General features: G+C 53.7%; 1 protein-coding gene across 1 annotated transcript in view; it reads left to right on the top strand.

The window, feature by feature from the left end:
• PTDSS2 (phosphatidylserine synthase 2) overlaps positions 1-24,482 on the top strand; it is a 40,506-nt gene that overhangs the window by 14,581 nt on the left and 1,443 nt on the right. The window contains exons 3-9 of the mRNA XM_066367413.1: positions 8,502-8,584; positions 12,322-12,389; positions 22,694-22,828; positions 23,170-23,220; positions 23,475-23,588; positions 23,773-23,891; positions 24,306-24,420. Of these exons, the coding sequence (XP_066223510.1) occupies positions 8,502-8,584; positions 12,322-12,389; positions 22,694-22,828; positions 23,170-23,220; positions 23,475-23,588; positions 23,773-23,891; positions 24,306-24,420 (685 nt within the window). The remainder of the gene's footprint in view (positions 1-8,501; positions 8,585-12,321; positions 12,390-22,693; positions 22,829-23,169; positions 23,221-23,474; positions 23,589-23,772; positions 23,892-24,305; positions 24,421-24,482) is intronic.

Raw genomic sequence — 24,482 nt, forward strand, 5'->3', positions numbered from 1 at the left:
AAAAGTGACCTGCAGGTCTGGCTGCCCGTTGCTAAGAAAAGCCAGATTCATGACCAGTGCTGATGAGAAGGAAAGAGGGTTATTCAGGTGCCAGCCACTGAGAAGATGGGGGACTCCTGGCCTCAAACTCCCGTCTCACTTTTTTGGTGCAGGCAGAGGGGTTCTTATAAGGAAGGAGAAGGGGGGTGGACAAAGAATAGAACAAAGGATTCTGAAGGAGGGGGTTGAGTTCTCTGTGGAGGGCCATGTGCAGGCCCGCCCAGTGTGTCCGGATAACTGATGGAAGGCCAGCACATCCACCAGAGCTGGCAGGTCTGCTTCTCTGGTGGTTACAGGAACCGAAGCTCACAAGTAACATAAGCTAGGGCTTCTGTCCTCTGTAACAGGGTCCCACACATTTCCGCGGTCAGGTCGTCCTCCAGCTTGAACGAGAATCTGCACCGCCAGTCTCAGCGTGTGGAGAGGGGCCAACGAGCAGCTCCCCTGTGCTGTTCTTGCTCGGATGCTAACCCCTGACGTGCGTCGCCGAGGGGAACAGGCCTCTCACCTGCAGTGAGAGCTTGGCCAGAGGTGAAAGCACAAGATTGATTATGTATTCTTGATTTGCTACAGATTATGTAACTAAGCATTAAGCTACTGCTACTGAATCATGGTTATAAGAGCAGTAAGCCTTATTTAATGTTTTACAGAAATTCTTTTTTTTTTTTTGTATTTTCCTGAAGTTGGAAGCGGGGAGGCAGTCAGACAGACTCCCGCATGCGCCCGACCGGGATCCACCTGGTACGCCCACCAAGGGGTGATGCTCTGCCCATTTGGGGGCGCCACTCTGCTGCAATCAGAGCCATTCTAGGGCCCGAGGCAGAGGCCACAGAGCCATCCTCAGTGCCTGGGCCAACTTTGCTCCACTGGAGCCTTGGCTGTGGGAGGGGAAGAGAGAGACAGAGAGGAAGGAGAGGGGGAAGGGTGGAGAGGCAGATGGGCGCTTCTCCTGTGTGCCCTGGCCGGGAATCAAACCCGGGACTCCTGCACGCCAGGCCGATGGTCTACCACTGAGCCAACCGGCCAGGGCTCAGAAATTCTTTTATAAGCGTATCTCGTTAGTACTTTTTTTTTAATTAATTATTTATTTTTTTTGGAAGTGAGAAGCGGGGACTCCCACATGCGCCTGACCGGGATCCACCCGGCATGCCCACCATGGGGCGATGCTCCATTGCAACTGGAGTCATTCTAGCTCCTGAGGCAGAGGTCACAGAGCCATCCCCAGCACCCGGGCCAACTTTGCTCCAGTGGAGCCTTGGCTGCAGGAGGGGAAGAGAGAGACAGAGAGGAAGGAGAGGGGGAAGGAGGAGAAGCAGGTAGGTGCTCTCCTGGGTGCCCTGGCCAGGAATTGAACCCAAGACTTCTACACGCCAGGCCGACACTGTACTGCTGAGCCAACTGGCCAGGGTCTGTTAGTACATTTTTTTTTTTTTTTAGTGTTTATTTTATTGATACTAGAGAGAGAATGGGAGAGAGCAGGAAAGAGACAGGAACATCTGTTCCCGTATGTGCCCTGACCTGGGACCCAAGAGGCAACCTCTGCACATTGGAACAATGCTCCAACCACCACCCAAGCTATCCGGCTAGGGCAATTAGTACTTTTTTTTTTAAGAGAGAAAGGAAGGGGCCCTGGATGGTTGGCTCAGTGGTAGAGCGTTGGCCTGGCATGCAGGAGTCACGGGTTCGATTCCTGGCCAGGGCACACAGGAGAGGCGCCCATCTGCTTCTCCACCCCTCCCCCTCTCCTTCCTCTCTGTCTCTCTCTTCCCCTCCTGCAGCTGAGGCTCCATTGGAGCAAAGTTGGCCCAGGCGCTGAGGATGGCTCTGTGGCCTTCACCTCAGGTGCTAGAATGGCCCTGGTTGCAACAGAGCAACGCCCCAGATGGGCAGAGCATCGCCCCCTGGTGGGCATGCCGGGTGGATCCCGGTTGGGGGCATGCAGGAGTCTGTCTGACTGCCTCCCTGTTTCCAACCTCAGAAAAATACAAAAAAAAAAAAAAAGAGAGAGGGAGAGAGAGAGAAAGGAAGGGACAGAAGTATCAACTTATAGTTGCAGCACTCTTAATTATTCACTGATTGCTTTCTCATATGTGCCTTGACTGGGGGGCTCCAGCTGAGCCAGTGACCCCTTGCTCAAGCCAGCGACCTTGGGCTCAAGCCAGCCACGATGGAATCGAACTGGGACCCTTGACATACTAGCTCAATGCTGTATGCACTGTGCCACCACCTGGTCAGGCCAGTACATTTTTTTATAGTACGCTCTTATTTAGGTCTGTTTTGTGTTAGTCAGACTAAGATCAATAAATCAGTAACATAGCACGTTTATTCCCAGCTCCAGTGGCGTATCTTGGAAACCCTGTTCTGAACTTTTTCGGTCTTTGGGCCTTCCTGAGAAGTGTTACATTCCAGATGTTGGTTGGTTGATTGTTCCATATCTCACTGAACCAGTATTGGTCTTGAGAATAGTTCAGCTAAACAGCTGTGTCTCATTTCATGAGGTGATATTGCAGGTGGCTCCCAAAGTTAGGCCTAGGGTGTGAAGCATCAGGTATTTAATAAGGGGTATCTTTATGGAAACAAAAGAGAAACTGATTAATAATGGGAGCAGACTATAATCCCAGTTTCTGGGTTCTGAAGGCAGGCAGTCGAGAAGATTTCTAGATGTCGGTCTCAAAGCATCTTCAGGTGGAGTGGGGTCAGGCAGTGGGTGTCTGATAGGTTTTCCTGTTTGCTGCCTGAGGTCTCTGGTGACCTCTCTGCCTAAGGCACAAAGATTGTCCCCAGAGGAGTCGTGTGGTGATTTCTCCAGATCTATCAAGTTGTCCAACCTTAGCTCACATGGCTTTGGGAAAAGGTCAGTTCTAATTCTCAGTGATTCCGAGTCAAACATGGGGTAACAGTTGGAACGTTAGTTTGAAGAGTCGTAGCCAGATGTTCGACAAAACCAGAAGAACTCAGCATCCATTACAATTTACAGGTAAGAACAAAATGTCAAAAGAAAATGAACAGCACTAGACTGGTATCCACAAAGGATTATTTTCTCTAAAATCACTCCTAGTTTTACAAAAGTAGACAAATTAAGACTATTACTAGATAGTCTAGTTTCAATAAACTTGGCCTGTTATTTAAATACGAGTAAGCAAGAATAGTAATTAATCGTATAGGCTCTCTGAAATCTGCTTTGCTAGAATGCTTTTGTTTTGTTTTTTTAGTGAGAGGAGGGAAGACAGACAGACTCCCACGTGCGCCCTGACCAGGATCCACTTGGCATAGCCCACTAGGGGGTGATGCTCTGCCCATCTGGGGCGTTGCTCCGTTGCTCAGCAATGGAGCTCTTAGCACCTGAGGCAGAGGCCATGGAGCCATCCTCAGCACCGGGACCGACTCACTCCAGTCGAGCCATGGCTGTGGGAGGGGAAGAGAGAGAGAGAGAGAAGCGAGAGAGGGAGGGTGGGTACTTCTCCTGTGTGCCCTGACTGGGAATCGAAGCCGGGACAACCATATGTCAGGCCAACGCTCAACCACTGCGCCCGCTGGCCAGGGCCTAGAATTTTTCATAACAATCTCCAGATCAAACTCTACTTCTCAAGGCCAGAAAAGCCAAGGCAAGGACTGACTTGCCATCCAACTCTGCCTACACTCCTATAGATTTCAGTGAGTTCCTGTCTTCCTAGGTCCTCAAAACACCTAGTTTCCTGTACCTGCCAGGAAGTGACCTGCTTACTGACCTGTTGGGAACCTTGTACGCAGGATGCCAGGCAGACATTTCAAAGGGCTTTTCTTGGCTCCCATAAACCACTCTTTCTCTTGGTTCCTTAAAGCCGTCTGTTCATCTCTACACGTGTATTCCCTCAAACACAACCTGCCAGTCAAGGCCTTGGTAATAGTATATAACCAGTTTGCAAGGATTCCTACTGAACTTATGCAGATAATAGTATTGCCAAGAAAGTAAGAATGCTCACGGAGAGGCTCTGAGTTCTGGAGCGATCAAGTAAAGGAGCAAAAGATGCATGGTTTAGTTCTGCTTATACAGGTAATATCTACCAAATTCAATAAAAAATAGAATTTAAAAGGTGTAATTTACCAAATTGCTCTAAGTCATAGCTAACTTAAGAGAAAAATCTCCTTATATCTAGAAAATGAGAAGAAATTAAAGAAAGCTAGCAGTTTCTTTTTTATTTTATTTTATTTAGAAAATTAAATTTAATGGGGTGAGATTGACCAATAAGCATACATAGGTTTCAGGTAAATGTTTCCGTGGCATTTGAACAGTTCATTGCATTATGTGCCCATCACCCAAAGTAAGATCATCTTCCATCACTGTGTGTTGTTCCTCTTAGCATTGTTTCAAACAAAGTCAGGAGAGCTGTAACCCTCCCCACCCGCTCATCCAGGCCATGTTGAGCTGTGTTCTGCTGGAGTCCAGTTTTTCTGTAGTTCTTGTGACCTGGCCTGTTTGGTTGTGGGTGATAGGGACGGGGATCATTCCAAGAAGTCTGTGTGGCTTTCCGTCACACTCAGATGACAAGCTGAGTGACGTGGGTGTCTCAGTCATGGAGGTTGTGGGAAGGTTACCCCACACGAAACATCTTCTGACCGCCTGGGTCACTGAGGGCACCGGCCTGGTGGCGGGCGCTTCGGCCCGAGCAGAGCACAGCGCGGACTGACAGCACCCTAGTGGCAGTCGTGTGACATCCAGCTCCTGTGCCTCCCCAGGGGTGGGGAATGCAGACTTCGGTGGCTTTACAGCCGTGCCTACCCACCTCACCTCCGTTTCTCTGACTTAGGAGCAGGCTGTGGCCGTGGGCAAGGGCGTCAGGATGACAGTGTGGCACTGGGTTTGGGAGGGAAACGACATTTTTGCAGAAGCTGAGTGGCCGCAGTCTTAATATTTTGTTGCTGCTGCCTTTGCATGCAATTCAGCCAGGACATTTCAGATACAGACCGAGCTCTTGCTGCGGAGAAGGGTCAGTGTTCTCACAGATTCAGAGACCCCATTAAGGCAACATAAACACAGAAATTCTTTTGATAAAACACAGACTCTGCTTTCTAGGCAGAGAAATTCTCACAATGTCTTCTTGGGAGGAGACCAACAGAAAATCTTGATCCTTTAGCAGCTGAAAGAATGCTAAGTTTTAGGACACTGTTGATAGTAAAGCTATTTAAAAACCCTCCATTCCGTCTTTTTTTTTTTTTTTTTTTTTTTTACAGAGACAGAAAGAGAGTCAGAGAGAGGGATAGATAGGGACAGACAGACGGGAACAGAGAGAGATGAGAAGCATCAATCATCAGTTTTTTGTTGCAACACCTTAGTTGTTCATTGATTACTTTCTCATATGTGCCCTGACTGTGGGCCTTCAGCAGACTGAGTGACCCCTTGCTCGAGCCAGTGACCTTGGGTTCAAGCTGGTGAGCTTTGCTCAAACTAGATGAGCCCACGCTCAAGCTGGCGACCTCAGGGTCTCGAACCTGAGTCCTCTGCATTCCAGTTCAATGCTCTATCCACTGCGCCACCGCCTGGTCAGGCGCTCCACTCAGTCTTATCCAGCTTGATCAAACATAAAATTTCTTTCTCAAGAATTCTCTTTCTTTTCTTTCTTTCTTTCTTTCTTTATTTTGAGAGAGTCAGGGAGAGAGCGGGACATCGAGCTGCTTCTCTGTGTGCCCTGACCAGGGATAGAACCAGCAACCTCTGTACACCGGGATGATGCTCCAACCAACCAAACTATCCAGCCAGGGCTTAATTTTCTTGTTTTTTTTATAGACAGAGACAGGAAGGGACAGAGAGGGAAGGGGAAAGTGACACATTCGTTTGTGGTTCCACTCAGTTGTGCACTCATTGGTGGCTTCTTGTGTGCACTTTGACCAGAGATCAAACCCAAACACACAACCTTGTCATTTTGGGACGACACACTTAATCTTCTGAGCTAAGCAGCCAGGGCCAAGAATCCTTTTGTGGCCTGACATTTGGTGGTGCAGTGGGTCCCAGGTTCAGCAGCCCGAAGACTCTGGTGTAAGTGCAGGATTGCCGGCCTGAGTGTGGAATCACTGATATAATCCCATAGTTGCTTGCTTGAGCCCAAGGCTGCTTGCTGGCTTGAGCAAGGGGTCATGGCTTAGCTAAAGCCCCCTCCCCCACTCTCCTGGTCAAGGCGCCTATGAGAAGCGATTAATGAACAACTAAACATGCCTTAACTATAAGTTGATGCTTCTCATCTCTCTCCCTTCCTGTCTGTCTCTCAAAAAAAAAAAAAATCTTTTTCATAAACTTCTTAGAGCTTTCTTTGCCCTTTAGTTTGTCTCTTATTCTCTAATCCGTTCAGGAATCACCAGGACAGAATCATCATGTCCTGTGACACATCTCATACCTCTTTTTCTTTTTCAAGCGAGAGAAGGGGAGATAGAGACGGACTCCCACACGTGCCCCCACTGGGATTTACCTGGCAACCCCGTCTGGGGCCAGCGCTCTAATCGACCCAGCCATCCTCAGCGCCCAGGCAGCCGCTGGAGCCAGGGGAGCCACTGGCTGCGAGAGGGGAAGGGGGAGAGGGAGGGGTTGGTGTCCAGGGTTTCTCGTTGTCGTCTCTGCCCTCCACTGTTCTCCACACGGGGCTGGACAGAGCAGATTTGTTTGGGGGGCTCCCTGGGGGTCCCTCTGGCCCAGGCTTTGCTCGGGATGTGTGGAAACCTTTGCTTTCACCCGTCAGCGCCTGTTGTATTCATCCCATTTCTTAACCGTCTAACAATTGCCACCCTCTGGGGCGAGTGCTGTGACTTCCCTGTCTGCTTTGTATTGTTCCTGTCGATACTTGCTCTATTCACCTTATTTCTTAATAACCTCAGGTTTTTCACCTTTTTGGAACCATCCCTGCCCCTGCCCCTTGCTCTCGTTGGTTAACCTGATGTTTTATTAACGTCTTTAGGACCCATGAGGGAAGCGGAGACAGCAGACTCAGTAAGGCGTCCTTCCGAAGGAGCTGGGTTTTGTCTGGGAGGCTTGGCATTATAGTTCTTTATATTGATCTTAAAAGTAATGGGTCTTTCTATAGGTATCAATAACACCACTGTTATGGTGAGGGCTCTAAAAAGTCTCCCATTTAGAAGTTCTTCCTGTTCAAAGGATCTGTGTCCGTCTGGCCAGTGACAGCAGGATCTGTTCATCTCAACAGCAGTTCCAGCCAATAAGCCTTTCTGTGGCGTACCTGTAACTTCCCAGGCCTAGAATAAATCTTTACCGTGATGTACACAGTGCAGCCTGTGATCCACAGCTTCACTCCCCAAACAGGGAAAGCACAGGCCTTCCTTACCTGCGCAGTCGGGAGGGTGGCAGACACATGGTGTCTCTGGTCTCCCACAAACTGTGAGACGCCCCCCGCCACAAACCGGCTAACTTGTGGCCCCGGCAGGCGCCCCTGGAATGCGCTTGTTCCAGCACTGACAGGATGGGATGGGGGCTGAGACGACAGAGGTCCTTTTGGGCTGGGGCTTCTCGTGACACACGCCCCAGGAGCTGGCACCGCCGGACAAAGCCCAGTCTGCTCAGCTGGCCACCAGGTGCACCCAGCAGGTGCACCTCCCAGAGGGTGGAGACCAGAGACGAGGCCGGGCTCCTGGGACATGGAACGAGACAAGGAAACTCCTGATCTGGTTTTTAGTGGGAGACCCACAGCAGCATTCATCTCAGCAGACGCCCGTCTGGAGAGAACTCCACTCCCAGCCTGTGAGGCTGCTCAGACAGCAGGCTCAGTGGGAGTGTGCCTGGGGTCTGTTTCCTTCTTGTGACAAACAACACAAGAGACACAGACACAGAAAAAGTGACCATCTCTGGGTGGAAAGAGTCGGTAAAGCAAACCCCTGAGTCGTCAGGCCTGAGGAGCCAGCTTCACAGATGCTTCTTCCTGCCAACCTAAATTCAGAAAACACTAGGACTCTCCACCTCTAATGTCTGCTGAACCCAAGAAAGTGACCAGGGCAGCTGACTGGGGGACTCTCGCCTCCTGCCTGCTCCTCGTCACCTGGCTCCTGCTGGGGAGTGCTCCTAGCTGCTCATCACACGGGGCGGGGAGGGGGGAGGCAAAATAACTTCCCTCCCACCTTTCCAAGTTCTTCTGGCTGACTGACCAAATTAGCCTAGGGCAGATCAGCAGGAGAAAATGACCAGATGTACTGCAGATGGACACACGGGATCCCGTAAGAGACCCCGCTAGGCATCCTCTGATGTGACGTGGGGACAGCGCACGGCCCCAGTGAGGGCTCTTCTGCAGACGGGGGTGCTGGCCCGGGTAGCGGCCCTTCCTGCTGCCAGTCGCCCAGCCCTGCCCCCCACGCTGAGCCTCCAGCCGCCCTGCCCCTGTGGTCGGGGCCTGTCACTGCCTGGGCTCGGGGCTCCCTCCTGCCCCCACTGGGAGAAGCCGCCTGGTCCGCGCTGACACACACTGAGGGCTGTTTGTTCTTTATTGCAGAGGTATTGTGGCCAGTATTTTGGTTTTCTTGTGTTTTGGAGTCACACAAGCTAAAGACGGGCCATTTTCCAGACCTCATCCAGGTAACTTGCCATTTCGTTTGCGTGTGTGCCGAGCGGCGGCTCTGCTTTGGGCGCTGCTGTCTGTGCGGCTGGGTGTGCGTGTCCTGCCCTGCCCTTCCCGGCCGGCCACCCGTGCTGCTGTCCCCAGAGGAGGGCGAGGGTGTGCTTCCTGCAGCCCCTCAGCCTCCACTCCTCGTCCTGTCCTGCAGCTGTGCTCACCCTCCTGTGTCTGCCACCCTGTCTTCCTCGGGCTTCTTCCTGCAGACGAGGCCCCCCAGGACCGTCCAGCGGGCTGGGGGGGCTCAGACGGGACTGTTCTTAGGCGTCCACCTGGCCATTGAGGTGCTGTTTGTGGCAGAATGTCCTGTCTCCCTCCCACCCCCGAAGTGAAAGGGAGTCCTAACAGCCCCTGCACCCCGGAGCCTGAGGGCACGCCTGCCCAGTTTCCAGGTGTCCCCAGCCCAGGTGTCCCAGGTCCAGCCTCCCTGGGGCCAGGGGGTACTTGGTTTTCCTGAAGCGTCACAACTTAGTAACGTTTCTTTTCTGTCTCAGTCAGGTTGTGTATTTATTGTAGAAAATTTGCAAAATACAAAAATTTTAAGTAAAAATAAATACCACTCACAAAAATAACCACTGTTAAGCTTTGATGTGTTCACGTCTGCACATTCATGGCTTTAAAAGATTGGAATCGTGTTGTGTGAGTGGTTTCATGTCGTGCATTTTCTACCTCAGGTTTAACACAAGCATTTCCTTATATTTTATTTGACAACTGGATTTTTAATGGCTACTTGGTTAGCTGTGATTCACACGTACTACAGTTAATCTAACCAGTTGCATATGGTCATGTGTTTTGTGGTTTCTAGTTTTAGCTGAAGTGAACTTCCATATGCACATCTGTGTCCTCCATCCAACAGAGTCCTGGGAGAGGAGCCGTGGTTATTACACAGGGGCCCAGGGGGCACCACGCTTGTCCACGAGGTGCCGGTCTCTGAGCACCCCAGGTGGCAGGGCGTGGGCACACTGCGGGCGGGGAGGGCTGTCCAGCCCCTGGGGGTCCGCACCTCCATCCTGCCTCGGAGCAGGGGAAAGGCGAGCTGATGGGGTGAGACCGAAACCAGAGTGAGAACCAGGTGCAGCTGTGTGCACGCCGATCAGGAAGGGAGAGAGAGGGCCCGGCTAGCAGCGTGGCCGGAGCTGGGCACAGTGGACGGCTCAGTGCGTCCCGGGCCTCCAGGGTCAGACTGGCCAGGGGGCATCTGCGTGGCCCAGCGTCTGACCCTGGGCTCCAGGGGACCCACCTGGCAGGAGCCCGGTCATCTGCCTCTGAAAGCTGCCGCTGTGGTTGCTCTGAGCCGGGCAGGCGTGACCCAGCCCCGCTGTGAGGGCCGCAGACGGCCGGTCTGCTGAGCTCGGCCGCCCTCTGAGTGCAGGGCTCTGCATCGACTCCGTGTCCTTGCCGATCTCTGGTGTCTTCAGCATGGGGAGTCTGTTCTGTATCACTTTCTTCAAGTGTCTTGTGAGCCTGGTGCTTGGCAGAAACCCTTCAGCTTCTCCCGTCAGGTGACCGTGACCAGCCTTGTGCAGCGTGCCAAGGGGACAGCAGGAAGGGTGCTCTGGCTCCACGGGGGGTGCTGTGGGGCACAGCTCCCTCCTGCCCCTCGGGGGCTCTGAAAGGAGCCCCTGGGGCGTGGTTTTATCTGAATTTAACTTGAATTACCCACGAAAAAGGCACCCTTCCTTCCGATGTCCAGGGTGTCACCAGGCTGTTGAGGCAGCCAGGTCCTGTGTTTAGAAAGACAGAAAGAGTGTGTGGGGGGTGGATACTGAGTCAGGGAGATGGGAGCCCCCACCTTCTGGCGGTGGAAATACGGGGGAAGGGCCTGCTGGACGTTGGGGGCAGGGGGGCAGGTCTGGACCCTGGCGGGCACTGCAGGGTGACAGTGGCAGGGGCTCTGCGGTAGCCCACCTTCTGTTTGGGTGGACATGGGGCTGCCCCATGGAGGTGTGTGAGGACAGCAGGCAGCAGTGGAGAAGAGCCCCCTGCAGACCTGGCCTGCAGCCAGTGGGGCGCTGTGCGGAGCGCCTGCGGGGGGACGCCCATCTCAAGGGGCCGCCGCTCTGGAGGATGAGAGCCGCCAGGTGCTTTCTCCACAACCCCTGCAGCTGCTCTCGCAGCCTTGGACCAGGGAGCATTCTCCCTGCTTTTCCTGTCCCTGAGAGCGTGGAGAACAGTCTGTCACCTCAGCTCCTCGTCCCCAGCCTCCCAGAACTACATCCGCAGGCTTCCCTAAGAACTCACCACTCTGTGCTCCCGCCTCCCCCAGGCGGCATTTTCATGCTGCATCTACCCCTGTGGCTGTTCTTCCTGAAGCAGGTGAAGCCCAGGCCCCTGAGGGTGCTGGGTTGGCCCTGCAGACGTGAGGGGGTGCAGCGCCTGTCCTGAGGGTGCTGGGTTGGCCCTGCAGACGTGAGGGGGTGCAGCGCCTGTCCTGAGGGTGCTGGGTTGGCCCTGCAGACGTGAGGGGGTGCAGCGCCTGTCCTGAGGGTGCTGGGTTGGCCCTGCAGACGTGAGGGGGTGCAGCGCCTCTCCTGAGGGTGCTGGGTTGGCCCTGCAGACGTGAGGGGGTGCAGCGCCTGTCCTGAGGGTGCTGGGTTGGCCCTGCAGACGTGAGGGGGTGCAGCGCCTCTCCTTCCGAGCCCTGGCTCCTGGCACGCCCGACCCTACCCAGCCATCTTTGTGGCCACACCTACGGCCCCTTGTCCCAGCAGGGGGCGCACCACGTGGTGGCCAGTGAGCTGGAGGGCCCAGCCTGGCTCTCCTGGTCCAGAGGCTCTTAGAAGTTTGTGAGCACCACCTTTTTTTATGCAAGGTGAATTTGTTCTTGAACGTAGGCTGGTAATTTTTTTTTTCTTTTTACCAACCTAAGCAAAGGAAAAGTAGACTCTTAGGCCTTTATTAAATAGGATTTTCAAGATTCTTGGAAGGTAAAAGTTATCGTTTGTATTTGAGAATAGTTGTAGACATCCCTTCCTTCATCTCATCCCCCAGGGAAAACCAGAGCGGGCTGGTGGGGAGGGGGGTCCTGGCCATCCTCAGCGCGGTCTAAGTTCCAGGAGTACGACACGATTACTCGATACCCACACCTACTGTGAAAGATCACCCTCCATCACCTCGTGTGCTTAGAGCCTTGTTGGTGCTGAGGACCTCTAAGCTCTCCTCTCCTTGCAGCTGTCACATAACACAGTCAGCACAGGGACAAGTTCTTCAGTGTGCCGATCAGAACGGAAGACAGTTCCCTAAAACGGGTCACGGTGACCAGACTGGGTTCATCGCAGGAACTCGAGGATAGTTCAGATCAGAAAATGCATTAATGTAGTCGTCACTTTACAGAAAAGAGCCCATCCTCTTAAATGCAGAAATCACTCATTTGTGATTTAAAAATAAACAACTCAGCATACTGGAGTTAAAAGATTTTGTTGGCATGATAAAATGTATGCACCCCAAACCTCCTGCAGACCTCTGTATCTGAGGGTTAGGAGCTCTGCTAGTAAAGCAAACGGTGTGTCTCTCTGCTGTCCTGTGCTGCAGTGAGATGGGGAAAAAACAATAGAGATTTAAGGGCAGGAGTGGAAGGAAAGGGAAGAAAACCTCAGGGAGAAGGTGTGCTCACTCTGAGTTAGGTTTATAGAGTCCCTGGGGCGGACCGTGTGTGTCCAGGACCGGGCGGGCTCCCTGACGCTGTGCTCTGTCTTTGCAGCATACTGGAGGTTCTGGCTGTGCGTCAGCGTGGTCTACGAGCTGTTTCTCATCTTCATACTCTTCCAGGTAAGAGCTCTTCCCACTCGGGTGCACTGGGAGTTTAGGTGACCAGGAGGCCCCTGAGTAAGTGAGTGAGAGGTGATGAGGATTTTGCATAACAGCCCCTCCAGAGGTGTCAACAAAAGCCCCCAGTCTGAGGTGCGGAAGAAAACTTGCCTGGCCAGGCAGTGGCACAGTGGATAGAGCATCAGCCTGGGATGCTGAAGACCCAGGTTCAAAACCCTGAGGTCACTGGCTTGAGCAAAGGTCACTGGCTCGGCTGGAGCCTCCCAGTCAAGGCATATGTAGAAAGCAATCAACGAACAACTAAGGTGCCGCAACTATGAGTTGATGATTCTCATCTCTCTCCCTTTGTGTCTGTCTGTCCTTCTCCCTCCAACTCTAAAAAAAAATTTTTTTAATAAGAAAAGACGAGAAATTTTATTCAAGAGAACAGCTCACAAACCCAGAATGCGGCCTCAGGAAACCAGACGTGCATCCTGGAGACAAAGCAGAGGTGGCCTTTTTTCTTTAAGATGTAATTGAATCCCCAGTCAGGGCACACACAGGAAGCAACCAAAGAGTGCCATGACTGAGTGGAACAATAAATGAATGCTTCCCTTCCTTCTCCCCTCTCTTGACTCTTTTTAAAAAATAATTAATAGGCCTGACCTGTGGTGGCGCAGTGGATAAAGCGTCGACCTGGAAATGCTGAGGTTGCTGGTTTGAAACTCTGGGCTTGCCTGGTCAAGGCACATATGGGAGTTGATGCTTCCAGCTCCTCCCCCTTCTCTCTCTCTGTTTTTCTCTCTCCCTCTCTCTCTCCTCTCTAAAAATGAATAAATAAAATTTAAAAAAGAAACTAAAAAAAAAAAAACTATAAAAATAATTAATAAAAGTTAAGCGCTGGCCGCATAGCTTGGAGGAAGCATCGTTCTGGAGCAGAGAGGTTGTGAGTTCGATTCCCCAGTCAGGGCACAGGGCACCTGTCTCTGTCCAAAAAAAAAGGATTTTACAGAGAGGCCGAGCAGAGCTAGAAATATCAGCTGTGGTTGCTTCACTTCAGTTGTTCATTGCTTGTTCCTTGTATGCACCTTGACCAGGCGATCTCTGGGATTTGAACCAGTGACCTCACTGTTGCCACCACAGGTCAGGTGGAAGGCTTTTTTTTTTTTTTTTTTGACAGATTCGGGGGGGACAGATAGGGACAGACAGGAAGGGAGAGAGATGAGAAGCATCAATTCTTTGTTGCGGCTCCTTAGTTCATTGATTGCTTTCTCATATGTGCCTTGACTGGGCTACAGCAGCATGAGCGACCCCTTGCTCAAGCCAGCAACTGTGGGGTCATATCTATGACCCCCACACTCAAGCCAATGATCCCACACTCAAGCCAATGAGCCCACGCTCAAGCCAGCAACCTTGGGGTTTCAAACCTGTGTCCTCTGCATCCTAGTCTCAGGCTCTATCCACTGCACCACCACCTGGTCAGGCATGGAAGACTGTCTTTTATAGAGAAAGTTCCTGCCCTGGTTCCCGATTGGTTAATTTTTATGCAAATGAGGAATCCAGATTTGCACGTTCTGATTGGTTGTTATGGAGTTGCTTGGATTGGTCAGTATAATGCAAATGAGGTATAGCTGTGCAGCTTGGGCTGGACAGGGCGGGTCTAGCCTGGGTGTGAAGACCATCCCCGCAGCCCCTGCAGGGGTCAGCTCAGCCACCAGGAGCCCCGTCAGGAGGCTGGGGGGCTGAAGGCACAGTCTGTGGCTTTTCCCTCAAGTGCAGTCTGTGTGGGAGGCCTCTGTCCATTGTGGCTGCTGGACTCTGGTCATGAATTCTACCCAGTTGACCATGGAGGGTTCTCCAGGTCCACAGAAGCAAGGCTGAACCCCAACAAAAGTGGGCGAGGGGACCTCTGGAAGGATCTGTGTGAGGAGACTGGAACATGACCTTTCAGCAGAGTCTTGTTCTGAGTGTGGAGCTTAGCACGTGTGGACCTCTGGGTGCAGGCTGTGCTGCATGGGCCTTGCCCTGACGGCCCGTGGGTCAGGTGGGCGCAGGGAGGGCCAAGTGGACAACTGGTTCCCATGCAGACACCTGGTGGATTGCCTTTGCTCGAAGTGGCAGGAGCTCCTGATCTGGGCAAGGGACCAAAGCTGGTGGAAAGAAGTTCACCTGCCCCAGGACCTGGTGCTCGTGTTCAGGTGGCCCGGGCCAGTCCTCACTAGAGGTTTGGTCCTTGTGGTTCACCAGCTGTGGCTTCAGGTGGCCCGGGCCAGTCCTCACTAGAGGTTTGGTCCTTGTGGTTCACCAGCTGTGGCTTCAGGTGGCCCGGGCCAGTCCTCACTAGAGGTTTGGTCCTTGTGGTTCACCAGCTGTGGCTTCATGTCCCTTCTCTCTCCTCGCCCGTGCTGCAACAGTCAGGAGATCGTCTTCCCCGAAAATGTGGGATCTTATTAATATTCCTCATTCTGCTTAATTTAGTGAACATTTTGAGGGTGATCTTCAGTTTCAAAATAATTTCCTGTTCACAGTCTCTGAAATCTGCCAGCCTGTGGCAGGGTTATTGATGGTCATGTGGTAAATTTTACTGTTAGGGTAGGTGTACAGTTCTGTGAATTTTAACACCTGTTATATTTGCGCAAACACCACAATCACGACACAGAGCCATCCTGTCCCCCAGACTCCATAGTGTTGCCCAAGAGGCAGTCTACCCCCCCCCCACCACCCCCAGCACTCAGCACTGGCAACCAGGGACTGGTCTCCCTCAATCACCGTGGTTTTTGTCTTCGAGAATTTCCTATAAGCAGAACTGTACGGTGTGTGGCTTCCGATGCTTCTGAAAGGTGCCCAACTCGGGTGTTGTCAACACACCGATCCTCTCTGTTGCCGAGCGCTCTTCCCTGCTGTGGGCGCACGGCAGTCCGTGCCTTCAGCGGCTGCTTCTAGTTTGGGGCTGTGGGAACAGGGCTGCTCTGAGCACCCCCTCCCGGGTCCTCCTGCGCCGGGCTGCATGGCAGTCGTGTACGGGGTCCGACGTGAAGGAGCTGCCCTGCTGTGTCCCCCAGGACGGCCCACTCTGCTTTCCCAGCAGCAGCGGGTCTATGTTCGTCCTGGGTGCCTGTCTCACCCCTGTTGGGGCTCAGGACCAGCAGACGCTTCCTTCCAGACTTCCTACGGGAGCAGCTGCGTCTCCGCACGGTGCTCAAACGGCTGATCGTGGAGACCAGCTTCCTGAGCATCTATTAGCAATGCAGACATCCCCTCGATGAGTGATCAAGTTTTTTGCCTTTTAAAAAAATGAGTTGTAGAAAATAATAAAAATAAAAAATGGGGATGTCTTTCTTTCTCATTGTCCTGGCCCCAGGGCCTTGTTGCCATGTGTGCTGCAGACCCCATCCACGTTGTCACCACCCACGTTGTCCCCACCCACGTTGTCACCACCCACGTTACCATCCACGTTGTCACCACCCACGTTGTCACCATCCACGTTGTCACCACCCGCGTTGTTACCATCCACGTTGTCACCACCCACGTTGTCACCACCCTCGTTGTCACCACCCACGTTGTCACTATCCACGTTGTCCCCACCCGCATTGTCACCATCCACATTGTCACCACCCGCGTTGTCACCACCCACGTTGTCAGGAGCCACACTTCATGGTTTCTTTCCTGGGCGCCATCTCTTGTCATGGCTAAAGTTTCTTTCTCTGACACCAGGATACTAAGATTTTCTCCAGTATTTTCTTCTGAAAATATCATCATTTCAGATTTTACATTTAGAACCCCATTTTGAGGGTTTTAAAAAATACTTTGTTTTGAAAATTCTAGATTCACAAGAAGTTGTAAAGAATTGTACAGTGAGGTCCCATGTGTCCCTCTCCCAGTCCCCAGGGGTGACATTTTGCATAAATATAGGAAGGTATCCAACCGGGAAATTGATAATAAGAGCTCATCACATTTCACCTGTTTCATATGCACACAGGTATGTAGAGTTCTCTGCAATTCTTTAGTTTTATTACAGCACATTTAATATTTAAATTATTTTAAAATTTTTTTCCATTGGTCTGAGAGAGAGAAAGAGAAATGGAAAGAGGGAGAGAGAAGCACCAACTCATTGTTCCACTTGCTCCCTTAGTTGTGTGCTCCTTGGTGGTGTCTCACGTGTGCCCTGCCAGGATCACATCCACCACTCTGGCACCTGGGGTTGACACTTTATCCACAGAACCACCCAGCCGGGGCCTCGTATTTAAAAGTTTTAAGTTTTAGTAAAAAACACATAACATGAAATTTCCCACCTTAACCATCCTAAGGGCACAGCTCACAAGCATTAAGCTCGTTCACATTATGGTGCAGCTGTCACCGCCATCATCTTCAGAGCTTTCCATCTTCCCAAACTGAGACTCGTCCCCATGAAACGCCCTCTTCCCTCCCCCTTCCCCAGCCCCGGGCTCCACCATCTAGTTTCTGCCTCTGAATCTGACTGCTCCAGGGACCTTATAAGGTGGGATCACACAGGATTTTTCTTTCTGAGTCTGACTTACTCAGCACAATGCCCTCAAGGTTCCTCCACATTGTAGTGGGTATCAGTGTAACCCACTTTTTTTTTTTTAAGTGAGAAGAGGGAAAGATAGACTCCTGCATGCACTCTGGCTGGGATCCACCCAGCAACCCCCATCCAGGGCTGATGCTCAGACCCACCGAGCTATCCTTAGCGCCCAGGGCCAAGGCTCGGACCAATCAGCTGCTCGCTGCAGGAGAGGAAGAGGGCCATCCGGGGCTGATGCTCAGACCAACCAAGCTATCCTTAGCGCCCAGGGCCAAGGCTCGGACCAATCAGCTGCTCGCTGCAGGAGAGGAAGAGGGCCATCCGGGGCTGATGCTCAGACCAACCAAGCTATCCTTAGTGCCCAGGGCCAAGGCTCGGACCAATCAGCTGCTCGCTGCAGGAGAGGAAGAGGGCCATCCGGGGCTGATGCTCAGACCCACCAAGCTATCCTTAGTGCCCAGGGCCAAGGCTCGGACCAATCAGCTGCTCGCTGCAGGAGAGGAAGAGGGCCATCCGGGGCTGATGCTCAGACCCACCAAGCTATCCTTAGCGCCCAGGGCCAAGGCTCGGACCAATCAGCTGCTCGCTGCAGGAGAGGAAGAGGGCCATCCGGGGCTGATGCTCAGACCCACCAAGCTATCCTTAGCGCCCAGGGCCAAGGCTCGGACCAATCAGCTGCTCGCTGCAGGAGAGGAAGAGGGCCATCCGGGGCTGATGCTCAGACCCACCGAGCTATCCTTAGCGCCCAGGGCCAAGGCTCGGACCAATCAGCTGCTCGCTGCAGGAGAGGAAGAGGGAGAAAAGGGGGAGAGGGAAGAGAGAAGCAGGTGGTTGCTTTCCTTGTGTGTCCTGACCAGGAATTGAACCCAGGACGTCCATACACCAGGCTGATGCTCTGTCCATTGAGCCAACCAGCCAAGGCCAAGTGTCCTCCTTTTTTACTTTTTTAAAGATTTTATTTATTGGCCTGGCCTGTGGTGGTGCAGTGGATAAAGCATCGACCTGGAGTGCTGAAGTCGCCGGTTCAGAACCCTTGGCTTGCCCTGTCAAGGCACATATGGGAGTTGATGCTTCCTGCTCCTCCCCCTTCTCTCTTTCTCTCTCCCTCTCTCTCTCTCTCCTCTAAGATGAATAAATAAAAATAATTTAAACCTGGAAAATTAACTATTAAAAAAAAGATTTTATTTATTGATTTTTTGGGGTTGGGGAGCAAGAAGTATCAACTCACAGCTGCTTCACTTCAGTTGTTTGTTGCTTGCTGTGTATGCGCCTTGACCGGGCGAGCCCAGGGCTTCTCACTGGCGGTCTCGGCGTTCCAGGTCGAGACTCGATCTGCTGCGCCACCACAGGTCAGGCGTGTCCTTCCTTTTTAAGGCAGGAAATTATTCCATTGTGTGGGGTGACCACATTTTGTTTATCCATCATCCATCGCTGGACACTCAGGTTGCTTCCACGGTTTGGCTGCTGTGACTGTGCTGTCCATGTGAGTGTGCACGTGTCTGTTAGTCAGGCTCCAGTTCCGTCGGGAAGGGGGGGTGTGGGAGGGAGTTGCTGAGTCATAAGGTAGTTTTATGTTTAACTTTTTGAGGAACCTCCATACCACTTTCCACAGCAGCTGCACTGTTTTAAATTCCCACCAGCAATGCATGAGGTCCCGGTTTCCTCAGGTGCTCAGCAGCACTCCTTCTGTTACTTCCTTATTTTACTTAGCTTCTGGCAGTAGGCATCCTAGTGGTCAGGTGGTCGGGTCAGATCCCACGTGGTTTGGCTTGGTTTCCCTGAAGGCTCCTGATGGTGAACATCTCGTGTGCTCATGGCCATCTCTTTGTCTTCTTGGCAGACCAGCTTTTCTTTAAAATTTTATGGCCCTGGCCGGTTGGCTCAGTGGTAGAGCGTTGGCCTGGTGTGCAGGAGTCCCGGGTTCGATTCCCAGCCAGGGCACACAGGAGAAGCGCCCATCTGCTTCTCCACCCCTCCTCCTCTCCTTCCTCTCTCTCTCTTCCCCTCCTGCAGCCAAGGCTCCATTGGAGCAAAGTTGGCCTGGGTGCTGAGGATGGCTCTGTGGCCTCTGCCTCAGGTGCTAGAATGACTCTGGTTGCAACAGAGCGACGCCCCAGAAGGGCAGAGCATCGCCCCCTGTTGGGCATGCCGGGTGGATCCCGGTCGGGCGCATGCGGAAGTCTGACTGCCTCCCCGTTTCCAACTTCAGAAAAAAAATAAAATAAATTTTTTTATGGTCACTATTTGGTTTTATTTATTTAAAATAAAGCTTTTATTTAAATACAGATCGATGAAATTGCAAAGTTAGTATGGAGCATTCCCGTAAATCTCCCAGTTTCTCATTATGAACATCTTATATTAATAAGGCTCATGTGTTACAATTCACCGATATCAGTGCCTCATTATTAACTAAAATCCATGCTTTTCCAGATTGTCGGTTTTCCTGTCAACCAATGTTCTTGATGCCAGCTCAGCACCAACAGAAACTCCAATTTGGGGTGCAGTGAAGAAGGAAACTTTATTCAGTGCATAATAGCCCACTGTGACCTAGGGCCAGTGTGACCCCGTCCTCTGCTCCATGGCTGCTCAGCCAGGGAGGCCAGTCTTCAGTGGAAAGGGAAGTGTGATCCCTGAGTCGAGAGGGGAGCTGGTGTACAGAGACAGAAATCTCGGTCCCTGTCCCTGTTTCTGTCCCTGATTGGTCTCTCCTTGTGCAAGTGAGGACTCCAAATCCTCCCAGTTTGATTGGTTCCAAAGGCACTTTTCTCATTAGTCAGAATGGAGCTTCTCTGATTGGCCAGTACCGTGCAGCTCCTATTGGATGGGAAAGGCCTCAGTCCTATTGGTTGAAATAGGATTCCAGGAGCTCCTTTATAAAGGCTGCTCAGGTGGCAGCAGCACAGTGCAGGGGGCAGTTCAGTGCAGGCTTCTCCCTGCAGGGCAGTTTGCATGAGAGGCCCCTGGGCAGAGATGGCTGCCAGTCTGTGGTCGTTTTTTTGTTTTGTTTTGGTTTGGTTTTTGCATTTTTCCGAAGCTGGAAACGGGGAGGCAGTCAGACAGACTCTCGCATGCACCCGACCAGGATCCACCAGGCATGCCCACCAGGGGGTGATGCTCTGCCCCTCTGGGGCGTCGCTCTGTTGCAACCAGAGCCATTCTAGCGCCTGAGGCAGAGGCCAAGGAGCCATCCTCAGCGCCTGGGCCATCTTTGCTCCAATGGAGCCTCGGGTGCAGGAGGGGAAGAGAGAGACAGAGAGGAAGGAGAGGGGGAGGGGTGGAGAAGCAGATGGGCGCTTCTCTTGTGTGCCCTGGCCGGGAATCGAACCCAGGACTCCTGCACACCAGGCTGACGCTCTACCACTGAGCCAACCGGCCAGGGCCTCTGTTGTCGTTTTTAATTTAAGCCCAGTTAGTCACCAGGAGCCCATCTTACTAAGTGTCTTCTTTCTCAGGACTCACACCCCTAATGCCTCCTTTCTGTCCCAGGATCCCACAGAACATTAGGGGTCACATCTCCTTAGGCCCCTCTGGGCTGTGACCATTACCCAGCGTCCCTGTTGGGTCCCCTGGACAGCTTCGAACAGTAGGGGTCACATCTCCTTAGGCCCCTCTGGGCTGTGACCATTACCCAGCGTCCCTGTTGGGTCCCCGGGACAGCTTCGAGGAGCCCTGGCCGGGTCTTGAGTCTAATGTTCCTCCAACAGGATGTGGCGTTGGGGAGCGACTGCTGCTGTTCTTCAGGGTGGGTTTGACCCTGGGGGTCTTGCATTGGCATGTGCCTTTTCGGGTCACCTTCTCCTTTTCTGTAGCGGCGGTGGGGCGCTGCACCTCAGGGACAGTGGCCTTCCCATTGGCTCACGTCCTGAGTGTCTTTAGCTCGTGTTCGTGCGTCCTGAGTAGTCCGTGCTTCCTGGTATCGCTGTGAGGGGAACTGTCTCAGTTTCATTTTTGGTTTGCTCATTACGAGTCTGTAGAAACACAGCTTATCTCTGTGTGGCCATCTCATGTCTTGCAACCTTGCTGAACTTGTGTATTCTGACAGTTCTGTTGTTGCTGCTGTTTTGGTGGGTTTCTGAGCGTTTTCTGGAAACTGGGTCATGCCGTCTTCATGGAGAGAGGGTCCTCTGTCCTCCTCTCCAACCTGGTGCCTGTCTTCCTTTCCCTGCTTTGCTGTCCCAGCTAGAACCTCCAAGCGACCTCAGCCGGAACGGGGAGGGGGGGCCGACCCAGCACTTGCCTACTTTTAGGGGAAGAGCCACCTGTCCATCACTGGTTAGGATGTCAGCTGTGCATTCTCCATAGGCACCTATGTTTTTTTGTGACTTGACTGGGGTCAGGGTGCATATGGCCAACATAACCTGTCACCGTAGATGCTGCCTCAACCCCCTGGGTGTGCTTGGGAGGGTGGTCCCTGCACACAGCCGCCCTCCTAGACCGGAACATTCTTCTGTACAGGAGACATGCCTCTTCTCCATCTCTTATGAATGGACTCGGGCCTTTGTAGCAGTATACGTTCGCGGGAGCTGTATTGCACTCTGGGCTCTAACCCAGCACTGTGATGACGTTGCTCAGATTACTTTGGCCACTGGGCACACTCTCCTTTGTACCCCGCATGCCTCGCATAGCCCCATCTTGGTGAGTCCGTGGTGTTTTGTCCTGTAGTTTTAACACATACTATTTTTATGGCACAGAAGGCGCTGCAGGCCTGTCCCGGGCATTTTCTGCTCAGCGGGGACCAGTCAGTTCTCCCAGGAGCCCTGGTCCTTTCCTGGAGGAAGGTCTCAGGTGCTGGTTTGCTCCTTACCTGGGGACTCAGAGCTTCGCAGCCCCTCAGTCAATGGCACTGGGATGTGTGTGCACCGAGCAGTGTGTCTGCACGTGTCTAAGTACTGTTGTCACTCTCACGCCCTCCTTCCCTCCGCCTGCCCCTCATCCCCCGGTCTGCGGCCCGTCCGTGGGAGCTGTCAGCAGACAAGGCCGAGGTTGTCCGGACCACTCCTTTGCGGAGTGGCTGTCAAAGTCTGTCTTCCTCGGATGGCATCAGCCCTCAGATGTTCAGAGACTTATTACATTTGCCCAGTTTTTCACATTTGACAGTTGGGTATCCAAGAATCTACCCCCTGCTGACCAGTCGCCGACTCAGGACACAGCCCTTCTGACCCTCAGGTCCTGTGCTTACCAAGCACATGGGCAGCTTCATTCCTGTATCATGTCACTGTCTGAAGGACATTTCCAAAGACCCCAAGCCAAGGACAGGCCTCGATCACGTGACAGGCGCAGGTCTGAGTGTCACCTGCCCGTGCAGCCTTGTGCCTCTATCCCCCTTTGTCCCTGGGCTGCTAATCAGGGCAAGGGGGTGGGGACGGGGTCCTGAGGATGGGTGTGCAGGGGGCATCCTCCCCCCAACCACAGCCCCAGGGTGTTTGTTAGCGTTTGTCTCTGCACGTCTGGGAAAAGCTATCCTGATGTCGTGTGACTTGGGGAGGGACAGTGAGACCAGTGACCTGAGCTCCCCAGTGCTGGGGCCACCTCTGTCCCTCCCACGGGAGGCTCGACTCTGATCCACTGTGACCCCACGCGGCATGGTCCTGTGGGGTACAGAGCATCACTGGGACGTAGGACTCCCGGTCTGCTCAGCCCTGAGTGGGCAGACAGCGTGTTGGCCACATGGCGGACGGCAGTGTCGTCTGTGCACCACAGACCCTGTCCATGTGTGCGGCGAGAGGTGTCCGTGTCGGGCAGGTGTGTGTCCGGCCCACTAACAGGAATGCTGACCTTGCAGACCGTCCAGGACGGCCGCCAGTTTCTGAAGTATGTTGACCCCAGGCTGGGGGTCCCACTGCCGGAGAGAGACTATGGAGGAAACTGCCTCATCTACGATGCAGACAACGAGACGGACCCCTTCCACAACGTGTGGGTAAGGACGGGCCCCTCCCAGAGCACGCAGGTCAGGCCCAGGCCCAGGAGGGTGGGGTGGGGCCAGAGTGGAGTGTGGAATTGTCCCCAGCTCTGCCCTATTCTGATTTATGGAACCCGTCACATGATGGGGCAGACCCCATTGGAGGGGCACCCTGCTGCCCTCAGGGGTAAGGGGGCATCATCCACAGGCACCAGGACATGTGCGCAAGACCCCAGGTTGTCCCCAGGGCCTGGGAGGGAGGCCCCAGGGGCCCTGAGGGACATCACGTGACCGGGTCCGGGTGCGGCTGTGGGGGCTGCACAGGGTGGGGCTTACGTGAGGCCTGTGTCCCCTCCCAGGACAAGCTGGACGGCTTCGTGCCTGCGCACTTCATTGGCTGGTACCTGAAGGTAAGGCGGGCTCGGTGGAGGCTGGGTGTCCTGGGCTGCAACCACCCTGTGGTCGGGGGCCGTTGCTGGCCATGGGTTGACGGTCAGTGTGGTCTGAGTCTGATGGGCAGTAGCCTGGGGACCACAGTACGAGATGGGCAGGCTGTCCGGAGGGTTTGTAAAGCCACCTGGGAGCTTGGGGTGCGACGCCCACCTGCACTTGGCGTGTGGACCCCTGGAGGCTGCAGCCACGTACCCCCTGGCCCGGCCCACAGACCCTGATGATCCGCGACTGGTGGACGTGCACGATCGTGAGCGTGATGTTCGAGTTCCTGGAGTACAGCCTGGAGCACCAGCTGCCCAACTTCAGCGAGTGCTGGTGGGACCACGTATGTGCCGGCAGCAAGGGAGGGGGCGGACCCTCTGTCCGGGCCTGTCCTTAGGCCCTCAGTGTCCCCGGACCCGGACCCGGGCTGGGCCGTCCCACTCTGGAGGGAGGGGCACGGGCGCAGGGCCCCTCGGATGAGGCAGTGTGGAGCTGCCGAGCCCACGGCGCCTGCCTCCCACCCCCAGTGGATCATGGACGTGCTGGTCTGCAACGGGCTGGGCATCTACTGCGGCATGAAGACTCTAGAGTGGCTGTCCCTGAAGACATACAAGTGGCAGGGCCTCTGGAACATTCCGACCTATAAGTACGTCCCCCGCGTGCCCTGCTGCAGGGGCCTGGCATCTGTGTGGGGCCGGGAGGTGCCCCTCAGGTCCAGCTAGGCTCCATCAGATAGGTCTTTTGGGAGGGGTGACGGATTTTGCCTCATCTGATCACCTGGGATTTGACCTGGGAACCCTGTAAGACCCTCACAGCGGCCGGGAAGTCAGCCCACCCCGCTGACCAGCGTCTTCATCCCTGACCCCTTCTCGGAAGGCTGCCCTCCTCATGAAGGGGATGCAGGCCCCGTCATGTTTAGTTTGGATTTGAGAGAAAAACAGTCCAGGAAGAGGGGTGGGGACACTGGGGAGTGGGCCTCTCCTGTCTGTCCTGGGTGCCAAGGGGGGGACATGGGACCAGGACCTGCCGACGCCCCCACAAAACCCTCACCTGGCTCCAGGGGCAAGATGAAGAGGATCGCTTTCCAGTTCACGCCCTACAGTTGGGTCCGCTTCGAGTGGAAGCCCGCCTCCAGCCTGCGCCGCTGGCTGGCCGTGTGCGGCATCATCCTGGTGGTAAGTGCGGCCCGCCTCCTGCGCGCGCGGCCCGCCTCCTGCGCGCGCGGCCCGCCTCCTGC

The sequence above is a fragment of the Saccopteryx leptura genome, chromosome 1, assembly GCF_036850995.1.
Source record: "Saccopteryx leptura isolate mSacLep1 chromosome 1, mSacLep1_pri_phased_curated, whole genome shotgun sequence".
NCBI classification, from domain to species: domain Eukaryota; kingdom Metazoa; phylum Chordata; class Mammalia; order Chiroptera; family Emballonuridae; genus Saccopteryx; species Saccopteryx leptura.